The sequence below is a fragment of the Melopsittacus undulatus genome, chromosome 6 (assembly GCF_012275295.1).
Source record: "Melopsittacus undulatus isolate bMelUnd1 chromosome 6, bMelUnd1.mat.Z, whole genome shotgun sequence".
Lineage (NCBI taxonomy): Eukaryota > Metazoa > Chordata > Aves > Psittaciformes > Psittaculidae > Melopsittacus > Melopsittacus undulatus.
In genome coordinates, this window is record NC_047532.1 from 41,410,192 (window position 1) to 41,421,767 (window position 11,576).

The window sequence follows — 11,576 nt, forward strand, 5'->3', positions numbered from 1 at the left end:
GATCCTGTTACTTTATGGCCACTGTTTCACTGGTAGCTGTGATGAGCTCGCAGTGACTGAGCAACACTGGTGTTTGTCTCTAAATAAATAATGGGTTTCTATCCCAATAAAGTTGCTATAAAGTAACCTGGTATCATAACAAGGAACATGCAAGTCTTAAAAGTCAAGCAAACATAGAGCAGGCTTTTACAGTGTTTCCTACACATCCCACCAAAAAGGAAGAAAAATCCTTGTAGCTTGATTTTGCCATATAAAGGTACCTCATACAGAAGCAAGCCAATCTCAAATAGGGTTATAGAAACAACACAACCTCCTGCTTGCACACTGTCTTGGCTGAAGCAAATACAGTCAGCAAAACCATAAGTGGGTGCAAAGTGGGGGTCAGAGCAGTGGGGCACCTTCCAGTTTTTGCTGCAGTAGCCATTCCTTCTTGGAGTCATTTATTGTTACAATATGGGCAGCCCAAGTCCTCGGCTGAAGCTGGAGCCTGCGGATGTGTTGTACAAAAGGAAGGGAAGGCAGATACACAAGGTGGAGAAGGAGGAGCAGCAAGCAGAGGTGACCTGGTGATGGTCACACCATGGGAGGGTGTGGCAGCAGGACTTGAGTCTCCTGACCTAGGGGAAAGAAGAGCTCAAGCTGTTGTGTAGTCAGTGATGTGCGGTCTTATGCCGCAGCAGGGATAAGGGAGGCAAGAAATTATTCCTAGGAGGAAAGAGGAGATAAATAGTCTGGCTAAAACAAAAGAAAACAAAAAATGTGCATCAGCCCAGACAGAGTTTCTAAGATTTTCCTAAAAAATCCTGTGACTTGATAAATTCTTATGAGATTGGACAGCATTTCTATAATGCATGGATAGCAAAGCAAGCAAGATGCATCCCAACCAATTCACCTTCTTCCTTTGCACAGGCAAGACTAAGGAAGAGTTTGCTTAGTCTGTCTTCCGTAGCACCTGAGGCAGTCAGTGCTGTGGCTGTGCCACAACCATCGCCAGCTGTTGTTTTCTGAGTGCATCAGATCACTCAGCAGAAGAAAGTAAGCGTGGGACAGAGAGGTGAAAACATGAGGCTGCAGCATCAGCTGAGCACTCTTTCCTTCATTCCACCTGAGTGATGACCCTGCTCAATGTGATAATGCTTTTCCAGCTAATAATATCATTGTCCCAGTGTGTCATAAAGGCATGTAACATAATATTTGCGCCCTTTCCCTGTCTCTTCCTGCAGCCTAGTTGTACTGAGTGTTTCAGAGTAAAATGCCAGGTTGGCATCTGTGGCTTGGAGGTGTGAGCTGCAGCAGCCAGAAGGCATCCAATGGATGGGTCTTCCTGGTCTGCTAGCTGCAAGGTTTCTGTGAAATAAGACTTTTGCCCAACATTCTTTCTGCAGCACCTGAAGGAGGTCCATGCTCAGTCCTTTCTGGCTGTGTGGACATGTCTATGCCTCTTCACTGCGTCGCAGGTCTTCCAGCTCAGTCATCGTTTTGGCCATGAGCTTCTTGCGGCGGAACACGGCTGCAATCTCCTCAAAAGACTTTCCTTTTGTCTCCGGTACTTTGAAGTATGCAAACAGAAAGAAGACTAGAAGCAGAGCCGCGAAGATCACAAACACGTATGGTCCACACAGATCCTGCAGCAGGTGAAGTAAGGAGACACAATCATCAGTACTACAGGGATGGCTTCCCTGTCCTACCCTGGGTGGCTGAGGTACCCAGCAGGGCTTGGGGGTGGAAATTTAGGAGGCATATCCACATCAAGATCTAGGAGGCATATCCACATCCTGCTGGGAGCCCAGCAGTGGGGTTGTGCCAGTCATTTATTTGTATGGTTGTAGAGGGATTTCTTACCGCTATGTACTGGAAACACATTCCCACAATGAAGTTGCAGGCCCAGTTGCAGAAGCCGGCGACGGCAATGGCAGCGGGGCGTGGGCCTTGGCTGAACAGTTCAGCCACAATAAACCAAGGGATGGGGCCAGGCCCAACTTCAAAGAAGATGACGAAGAGGAAGATCGCGACCATGCTGACATAGCTCATCCAAGCAAACTGGCTCTGCAAGAGGGTGCGCTCGGTGTTAGTCCTAACATGACTTTCATTAATTATCACTAATTGCTTTAATTAGGCTTCTTTTTCAGAAATTCTTTCTATCAGACAAGTGGATACTGGACATGAATAATTAAAGCTCTAAACTCTTGTGTTGGGTACTGGCTGGCTGGGTGGTGCCAGCATTGCATCTTGCCAAGGGATGTTGGAGCTCACAGCTATCACCTCAGCTGTACCTTCAAGCCCTCCCCTTGCCTGCAGGATGGCTGTGAAGAGGGAAAATGGTGGTGTCTTCAATAACCAGGGTGTTCTGTAGAGGAGGCCACCCCTTATTTGGTTTTACATCTTGACAGGCTTGGACTGACTTTGATTGTGGGCTAGCTCCATTCTCTGTTTTGCCCCATGTCTCACACGCTGACCGCTCTCCTGGGTGTAAGAAGGAATAATTTGTCCCTTTTTTAACAAATGCAAGATGCTAGTGTAGCATCCTTGCACCAAGCCAGGGAGATGCAAGTTGAGGCTTTAGGACACACACACAGTTTGCACATGGAGGTATGCCCTGGTTTTGTTAGCAGGCATGGGATTATGCTGTAGGAATAGTGCAGCTGCTGTGTAAGGAGCTGAGGTTGTCAGCTAGCTCAGGGAGGGGACAGGGGACACAGATCCTTTCTAACAGAAGTGGGGTGTCTCAGGGCCAAAAGTGCAGTGTCCTCAGGCACCTCTGTAACCAGAGGTAGCTCCAGCTATGGCCACTTTGAATTGCCCCTTCTTAGGACAAATGTTTTCTGAACTGCTATGAGATAAAAATGCAAAACATTCACTTTAGAGGGTGGTTTTTCTTCTCCTATTTGCAAATCATGGATTAAAAAATGGAGAGAAATCCTTACCAGGAGCACAAGTCCAACTGTCATGGCCACAGCACTTAATAACATGCCCATCAAACCAGCCAGGAACAGGGATCGCCTGCCTGCCTTCTCCACCAAAAAGACCTGTAGAAACAAGTGCAGCAGCTTACTCTTAGGAGGTCCAATGAGGTCCTTTAGCAATAAGCAACCTGTTACTACCAACACATTGCATCCTGCTCTTTCAGCTCTTGTGGTAGAGATTTATGTGCTGGTTTCCAAGTGTCAGAAACTCTGTGGTGGCTGTTAGGGAGCCAGACTGAGCTGCGACCCTGCCAAGGTCAAGGTAAACCCACATAGACTCAGAACTTAAGCATTTACAAGCTCCTTTTTTTTTTTTTTGGTCCCCTTCGAAGGAAGAACAAAATTCCCAGATCTGCAGCCTTCAAAATGTAGTATAATTCAAGTCACATCATGGGTCATTCCATCTTGCCTTCACTAGGACAGAGATAGTCCTGTACCAGGTGGAGTCAGGGTTTATTCTTCAATTGCTCCCAGACTCCTTTTGCTTTCCTGGTAGCCACAGGGCTTAGCTTGCTCATTTTCAACTCCTCTGGTGGACTCCCATCATCTTCCCCAAATTCTGACAGCTAAGTCTGTACCAATCTCTTCACCCAGTGGAGAGGTACACATAACTCCAGAGTGATAGTGCCTCTGGCCTTCCCTAACATACGCTAACGTAGTAGCCTCTGAGGCTGTCTGCTCCTTCCCCTTTCTTTAAAGGACACCTTTGGCCATCAGCAAAACCTTTCCTGGCAATTACAGCAAGTGATATATGCTTCCAAGAGACAAACTCTTTTGCCAGAGGCTGTTCCTCTTGCTAACTTGTGAAGTTGCAGAGGGCAAGACTTTGTGCTTCCTTCTCCCTTGCCAGGGTCCACCCCCGCTCTCAGTGTTTCTGCCTTTTGATCGAGGTCTGTCATTAATTGACAAATGTAGGTAATTTTTAAGTGCTCATGGCCAAAAGCAGCAAAGAGCAAATGCTCCAGGCTGCAGGTACCACAGCACTGGAGTGGAGATTAAACTGCAGGAGATACTCTGAGCTGGAGAAAGATCTCTTCCAGCTGCCCACTTCTGTGCCTCATTTCAGAATAATGTTTTCTCCTCTGTACAGGACCTGTGATGGACTTCCTCTAAAGCAGGTTCACCCCAAGACCTCCTATCTCATACATGCTGGACTAAGATCCCTTAAAGCTGTGTATTTCTACCTTGCAGCTAGTCCTGCTTCATGGTGGGTAAAAGTCCTTTGCTCCCTAAGTCTCTCTAGTGATGTGAGGGAAATGGGCTTGGCATTTCCTGATCTTATGTTAATGCCCACATTACGAAAATAATTGCCCAATGATAGGAACCGTGTTAATACTCTCAGGAGAAAGACAAAGGGGAAGGCTCTGAAAACAGAACCATCCTTTTATTGCTGCAGAACACTACATAGATACAATGAGGATAGGTGCTAGATTACTTTTATTACTGTGGATATCACTCATGCAGGTGCTATGTACATATAGAAAACAATTTGAAAGATAACGTAAGAGGGAGGTTGTGAGCTGCTGACTTCCCCATTGCAATGCCAATCCCCTGCCTGCTCCCTGAGGGGAATAGCACCTGCAGAATTTCAGTCTGAAAGGCAGCTTCTGTTGTGGGGGGAAATGCTGAGCTACCAGAGCTTCCCTGAGAGTGGTGATGCAGTTTTCACTCACTGTGAAACACAGTGCTGTTTGATGGCAATGGGCTGTATTTTAAGACTTGATTTTTCAATCGAGGCTTCCCCAGGGAATAATTTTCCTGAAAGGTGTTCAGGGTCAGTCCTGCAAAACTGCAAATCCCAGCTCCAGGATAAAATCATGTTTCAAAACCACACTGTAGCCTACATGTTTTTGCAGTGTCAGGGGTAAAAATATTTACTTACAGAGATAACAGTGAAGACTGTGTTCACCACTCCAACACCAATGGTTGCATAAACTGGTTGGTCAACTCCAGCTCTCTCGAAAATGTTTGTAGAGTAGTAAAAGATCTATCAAAATAATTAGGATGAAGGATTAGGCAACAGGGCTGGTGGAACTTTTTGTTCTCATGAGGGAAGAGTCTCGCTTGGCTGAGATGTGAAGTAATTTAATTATGAATAGATTTTTCAGCTTTTAATGGCTTGTTATAATAATTAAAGCTGAAATTTTCAAAGAAGCCTGAGGGAGTTAAAAATCCTGTTGAAATTCTCCTCCTGAGCTACTGCGTTTGCATATTTAAAACTGTTTTCTTCCATATAGTTTAATCTTAAAAGCCAGATCACCAGCACTGAGCACTGGAGACAAATAACGTAATATGATCAAGTTTTACGTTAATTTTAAATAGTTTCACTACATTGGAATGACTCAAATCTCTCCCTTGTGTTTGAGAATAAGGAGGTGAATAACCTCTGGGCAGGAAGTAAATAGGTGGCTGACCCTGTGGTTGGTGGATGAGGCTGTGCATGGCCTCATGGCAGGGCAGGTGGGTTTTGAAAGCCAGGAGGACAGAAGCCTCGACCGTTGTAAAGTTGCCACCAGACTTTCAAAGGTTTGAGAAGGTTTTGAAAAGGAGGCTCCGTCCTCCTAGGTATAAAATGGTGATTTCTGGTGATGCAAAAGCTAGCTAAAAATAGCTAGGAGATAGTGATTCTGTGGTTCCTGGGGTGAGCAGGTAGTAATTAAAGAGAGCAAACTGCTGACCTCAGGTGAAGTATCATGGGAGAGCTCAGCACGGACGCACCAAGACAGCTGGTCTTGTGCTGAATGCCCTTGCACTCTTCTCCCCTCCTCCCCTGCTGCAGCCAGGCTTGGCAGTGAGGTCCACCTTCAGCACTGATGGTGGTGGCCAAGGAGCCTACTGCAGTCATAGGAAAGCCTTCTCTTCACCCCGACATGGCTTGGATGGAGTCAGCACTGTCTTTTCATGCTCAGTGTGGATTTCTTTAAAGACAAACATTTTTGGGAGACTTACTGCATTGATTCCTGAGAACTGCTGAGATATTTGCACCATCAGTGCCACAATAACAGCCTGCTTGTACTTTGAAGAGGTGAAAAGCTGTCTTATTGAGACTTTCTTTTCACTAGCAGCTTCTTGCTTTTCCTTTTCCATCTCAGCAATCTCTTTCATCGGGTCACAATTTCCTCTGAGTCTTTTCAAATCTTAAGAAGAAAAAGATGGACATTTTATTTTCAGTGGTAGACAAGAATTAGAGTAAGGACAAGAATCTCTCTAACCAAAACTTAGGGTAATCCAACCAGATGAACAGCAGTGTCCTCTTGCTCTGAAGAGTCCTATGGCACATCAAGGATCAAAGGTGTGTCTGCTGGCAAGGACCAGCAGCACGTTAGTTCTGAGACACTGCAGTCAAGCCTTATCCCTCAGCAATGCTTATTAGTCTCATGCAAACATATGTCAATAGTTTTTGATTCAGAGCTAATCTATACTTCAGCAGCTCAGAGCATGAGCAGGTTAACTCTGCATCCAAGAATGTGGTTATGCTCTGTTTTACCCTGTCCTGGGCTCTCACCTCAGCTTCAGCTGTGTCCTACCACTGACAACGCTTAATCCTTGTAGACATGGCTAAAACCAGCTAAGGAGGGCCACACTGGAGGATGCATAAGTGGGTTCAGCTGTGGATTTACTGTGTATTTGCAAATAGCACCAAAGACAGAGAGGTCAGCTGTCCCCTAGAAGATGTCATTCTTATTTTTACATGTGGTAGAAATCACTTCCAACTGAATGGGATTTTTGGGGTGGCATCTGCTCTCTCACCATCATCCATCTCTCTGATGGAAAGGTGTAACGTGCTAAGGCTCACACCACCCACAGTGATAAAGAAGCAAGCGTGCATTAGGCAGTGACTATTTGCAGGTGTCCGAAATCCTTCCTGCAAATATTCTGTGTGGGACGGAGCAGCTCTAACTAGTTACATGTGTGAGCTCTCAGCTGTGCTTTTTCTTCTATGTTTAATACTATATATAGTATAAAACCAGCTTTAGACAAGCCCAGAGTGTAACTTACTTTTTTTAGCTTCCTCCACCTTCCCCAGTTTGATGTAAAGGTAACGGGGACTCTCAGGGCACAGTAAGAGCAAGAAGAACTGCAGGAGGGCAGCCACACCAGACAGACTGAGGAGCAGGGGCCACAGCTCATCATTGCCCAGGAGAAAGTCTAGTCCAAGGACCTGGAATGATTGAGGCATGTTTGAATAGCTTATTTTGCACCCTAGAAAATGAAAGTGATTGACTACTATGGCATTTGGAAGTGACAACCTGGAAGAAGACTAGAAGCAAATACAGTTCTCAGTCCTAACAGTTTGATTTCTTTAGTTACGATACACACAGGGAGGAAATGAACAGATGGCATGTAATGTCATAAGTAAGACTTTGGCTTACAGGTGCTGTGGGACACCCTGCAGTGACTTGGTCCTCCTTGGGACATGCCACCAGCAGGAGACCTGTGCCTGGACAGAACCACTGTATAAACAGCTCAGCGAGTACAAGCATGCTGTTTTCTCCTCAGACCTTGCTGTCTTGGGGCTTTTAGGGTATGAGGTTTTATAGGCATATGTGTCCTAAGCAACTCCACAAAGGGGCAAGGCATGGGTAGAGGTCCATGTAGCATGGGGTACCCCACATGCCTGGCTGGTGACCAGCACAGTCTGAGCATTGGGGCTCCAACTGACTTGAGGTTTGCTTTCGTGTGTGATTATTGACCACTGAAAAATCTGTTCCAGGTAGTTTGTGTGCCCTTGTAACTTTTTTCCTTCTGTAATTTTAAAAGCATTGTATTCCCCAGGTAGTGGAGCTGCAGGACCTGCCTTGTGAGCTTTTTTTAACCCATGGTCTGTCCATAGTCTTTGGCTAAATCAGATTAGATGAATTTTGAGGTTATGTTAAGTTTTTCTGGATGTGTTGGTTTGTGGTACATTTACATGCCATCTGTCACATAGCTGGGACTTCTGCTATGCTGGACAATGCTGAGGGGAACATTGGGCTCCCTGATCTCTGATGAAGTAATTTTTGATTACCTGCATATTAGAGATCTTGTGTTCAGGATCCAGCCTGACTCTGATGAGATCCTTACAAAAACTTCCTAGGGGAAGGGAGAAATTGTTTGCAGAAGTACTTTTTATTTCATGAGATGTTATCTTTGTTAAGGCAGCTCTCACTCAAGGTAGGAGTTTAACCTTTAACCTCATTAGAGCAGATTGCTTTGCGCTGTTTTTAGTTTGGGGTGGTTTGGTGAGTGACATCCCTGGGTATCACTGGGGTATCTAATCTCTTGAAATACCATCCCTGGACTTGTGCACTTTCCTGCTTACCTGGCTGATGAGGATACCCGTGACGATAGCAAGCTGGTGCAGCGTCCCCAGTGCTCCTCGGAGGGCCGTGGGAGAGACCTCGCTGACATACATGGGCACAAGTCCAGAGGAGAGCCCTGCACCAAGCACACACAGGTATCACCGCTTCTAGATCACAAGTCAGCAACCAGCAGAAACTGCTTCCCAAGTGGGAAGGGAGGATGGAGCCTGTGTGCTGACTCCCCACATCCCAACAAGGCCCCTGTGCCTGAATGGGAACCACCTGCCTCTTGCAAAGGTGCTTGGATATCCCTGGATTCAGAGCCCCAAGCCGAGGAACCTTTACACTTGAACATACGCATATGAGCATGGAGCAGAGATCATCCACTGGGCAAAGTTATCACAGAGCAAAGAGCTTTCTGAAAACTTGCCTTGAAACTTCAGAGTATTGTATTTGCATATCAGTAACAGTGATGATAAGCTGATGTTTCTAAGCTAATTCTAATGTAATTCCATGTTACTTGCCTACTATCTTATCCTCTGTCTGTACAGTGCTCCTGTACTATCTGCTAGATAATACTGTTGTCTAGGGAACCCATTAAACAGCATGGTTAATATCGTACTGTTACAACAGCCACCAGCAAGACCAAGGTATACAGAGGAGGGACTTGCTGCTTTCTGGGATGTAAAATAAACCAATTTCATGATAAAGCCAACTCACATACTCCTGGGAAAGATCCTGGATTGGGAAGTAAAGACACAGGGGAAAGAGGAAAACTCCTTTGTGAAAACCCTGTGAAACCCTTTCTGAATAAAGAAAAAAGATTAAAAAATATAGGAAACTCTTAACTGCAGCCTGGGAACACCCAGCACCCTATCAGGGGGCTGGTCTGCAGTGCTTGACCTGCCTGGACTTACCGCAGTACAGCCCTGTGACTGCTCTCCCGGTGATGATGAGTAAGTGAGACGGCCCAAATTTCGCCAGCCCCATGAGGAGGTTCCCAGCAATGGAGAGGACATTCACCACCAGCATGGCTTTCACCCTGCAAAGCAGCACCAGCACAGCTCCTTCTGGCACCTCTCAGCCAAATCGGGCATCATGGCATACAATCAGAGCTATGAAATGGTTTAATCAGCACTACAGGGTTAAAAATAATGGTTGTAGGCACTGAAAAATATCAGGCAGAGGTGCAGTCAGAGAGCTAAAAGTATATCATACATCCTGTGCCAACACCAGTCAGATGCTCTCCTCTCCCTTTTGCCATGGGAAGAAAGGGAAGAAGAACTGGGGAGTTAATCAAGGCTGCACAGCAGCTGCTTGTCTGAACTGCTAAAAGTTGCAACCGATTGTCTGATTTATAAGTGAGGATTTCTGTAAGCCAGACCTCTGTGATGGCTGGAGCAGCATTTCAAAGGTTTGGGGTGTGTGTGTTTAAATTGGGAAAAGAACATAAATGGTGTATCTATGGGGAAGAAATGTTTCTAGGGGAAAAGTCAAACAAAAAGGTTTTGTCTGAGGCAGACGAGTCACAGCACACAATGTGTTCTCACCTCCCCAGCCGGTCACCGATCCACCCCACAGTGAACGAGGAGATCATGCCGCCGATGGCAAACATGGAGACGGAGAGGGACCAGTACATGGTGAGGATGTGTGAGGAGGTGGTGAGGTCCTCACTGGTGTCAGCCACAGGTGCGAGTGTGCCCTTGGTGCCAGCCCAGGGCTGCGTGCTAGGGACAGTGCTGTCCTCCCCAGAGGCATTGGTGGCATGTCTTTCGAGGGGAGCAATGCCCAGCACACGGCTGTAGTGGGCTTCTATAACCTGTGGTGGGCAAAGAAGAAAACACCATCAGCTCAAACCTATAAGCACCCCAGTCCCTGTTTTGCTTCTTTTGCTGCTCTAGGAAAAGCTTTTCATAACAGGCTCTGCAGGGTTGAAATTTTGGAGTCCCCCACAGCTCCCCAGCACTCAGACCCCCAGTGGGGAGGGACCACAACAGCAGGAATGGAGTACCCCCTCATCCAGCACTACTCCCCGAGGACGGGGGTGTCCGTATTCAGCACCTGTGGAGAGTTGCAGTCCCTTGTTCTGGGCACAGGGACCGCGGTGCAGTGCACATGGCAGCCAGACATGCAGAGCCCTGCTCCTTTTGCTGAGGGGTAGCAGCAGGGGTTCTCGCTGTTTTCCCATCCGTTGCCTTATCACGGGGGCTTTGTACTGCGGGAGATAGTGCCTGGGGAAGGGACAGAGCTCTCTTGAGGGCTTCTACACTTGACAGACCAGCCCTGGCTGCCCCGAAGCCCTCATCCCTTGCCTATGCACAGATCAGGGGCTCATCTTACCTTCTGGGGGGCGTTAATGACACCCAGGCTGTAGCCGTACTGGAAGAAGCCCAACACCGCGGTGAAGACAGAGAGAACCAGTGTTCCTGTGAGGTGCTGGGGAAGGGAGAAGAGAACAGCCTCATCCCACTGTCCCAGCCCTGCCCAAACCTGGGGGGGCTGCCCCTGTTCCGTCCCGAAGGATGCTGCTGCCCAGCTGGCTGGGACAGCGGCATCCAGGCACTTTGGCTGGCTCCAAAGGAAAAGGGAAAGTCCCTGGGAGTGGGCAGGATCAGGTGCCTAGGACAGAGCAGAGTTGCCCCACGAAGAGCAATCTGTGCCGGGGCTGTCTCTGCTGTGCTGCCAGTGTTCATGCCAGTGCTCACGGTGAGCTCTGCCCGGTACAGCAGCACAGGAGCAGCTTGAATGTGCCCTAACCCATCTCCAGCACCACCCCTGAAGCAGATCAGTTAGTGAAAAATGACCAGAATGGTGTTTTTTTGGCAGTGCTGTGCCAAGTATTAATACCTTCCATCACAGAGACAACAGAGCTCTTAAAAAAAATAATAACCCCTTGACCCCTCTGCCCCTATGCTCAGTATACAGACATCAAAGAGCAATTAATTAAGGATTTTTTAATTGGCTTTGGTCTTGGCAAGCACTAAATACCATTGCTCAGTGCTGGGTCCTGAAGAAATTCTAGCACAGAAATATCACCAAGTCATGGTTACCTTCTCTGCTTGGATTTTGCTTTTCTCATCCATCCCACAGCTCCTCTGCTGTCTTCCTGAGAGAGGTCACTGTCCTGGGGTGCCAAGCAATGTGAGAGCTTGGGCAGGGAAGCAGGGACAGCAGCACTGGGATGAAGGCAGTAGAAGTGGCTGGTGCTCTGTGAGATGGGACTATATAAGCTCTGGAGTTAATGAGAAACCCAAGCCTTCCATGCGTTATTTGGCTACTGGTTGACTCAGAGCAGCAGCTACCAATCCCATTTTTGGGGACAAATGGAACA

General features: G+C 47.2%; 1 protein-coding gene across 1 annotated transcript; it reads right to left on the bottom strand.

The window, feature by feature from the left end:
• Nucleotides 1-1,433: 1,433 nt before the first annotated feature.
• On the bottom strand, nt 1,434-11,328 carry SLC2A2 (solute carrier family 2 member 2). The gene is made up of 11 exons (XM_005146888.1): nt 11,296-11,328; nt 10,586-10,681; nt 9,796-10,064; nt 9,163-9,287; nt 8,266-8,381; nt 6,963-7,125; nt 5,913-6,100; nt 4,846-4,950; nt 2,925-3,026; nt 1,843-2,046; nt 1,434-1,625 (listed from the first exon to the last, which is right to left on the bottom strand). Exons 1-11 carry the CDS (start codon nt 11,326-11,328, stop codon nt 1,434-1,436), a joined length of 1,593 nt encoding a protein of 530 aa, XP_005146945.1.
• Between the last annotated feature and the right edge of the window lie 248 nt (nt 11,329-11,576).

Excerpts from the sequence above, each read along its gene's own strand:
- SLC2A2 (XM_005146888.1), bottom strand. The coding sequence starts at position 11,328 with ATGGATGAGAAAAGCAAAATCCAAGCAGAGAAG. Across the intron at positions 6,101-6,962 it reads GGTGGAGGAAGCTAAAAAAA|ATTTGAAAAGACTCAGAGGA; the intron begins GTAAGTTACACT and ends TTTCTTCTTAAG. Across the intron at positions 3,027-4,845 it reads CAGTCTTCACTGTTATCTCT|GTCTTTTTGGTGGAGAAGGC; the intron begins GTAAGTAAATAT and ends TTGTTTCTACAG.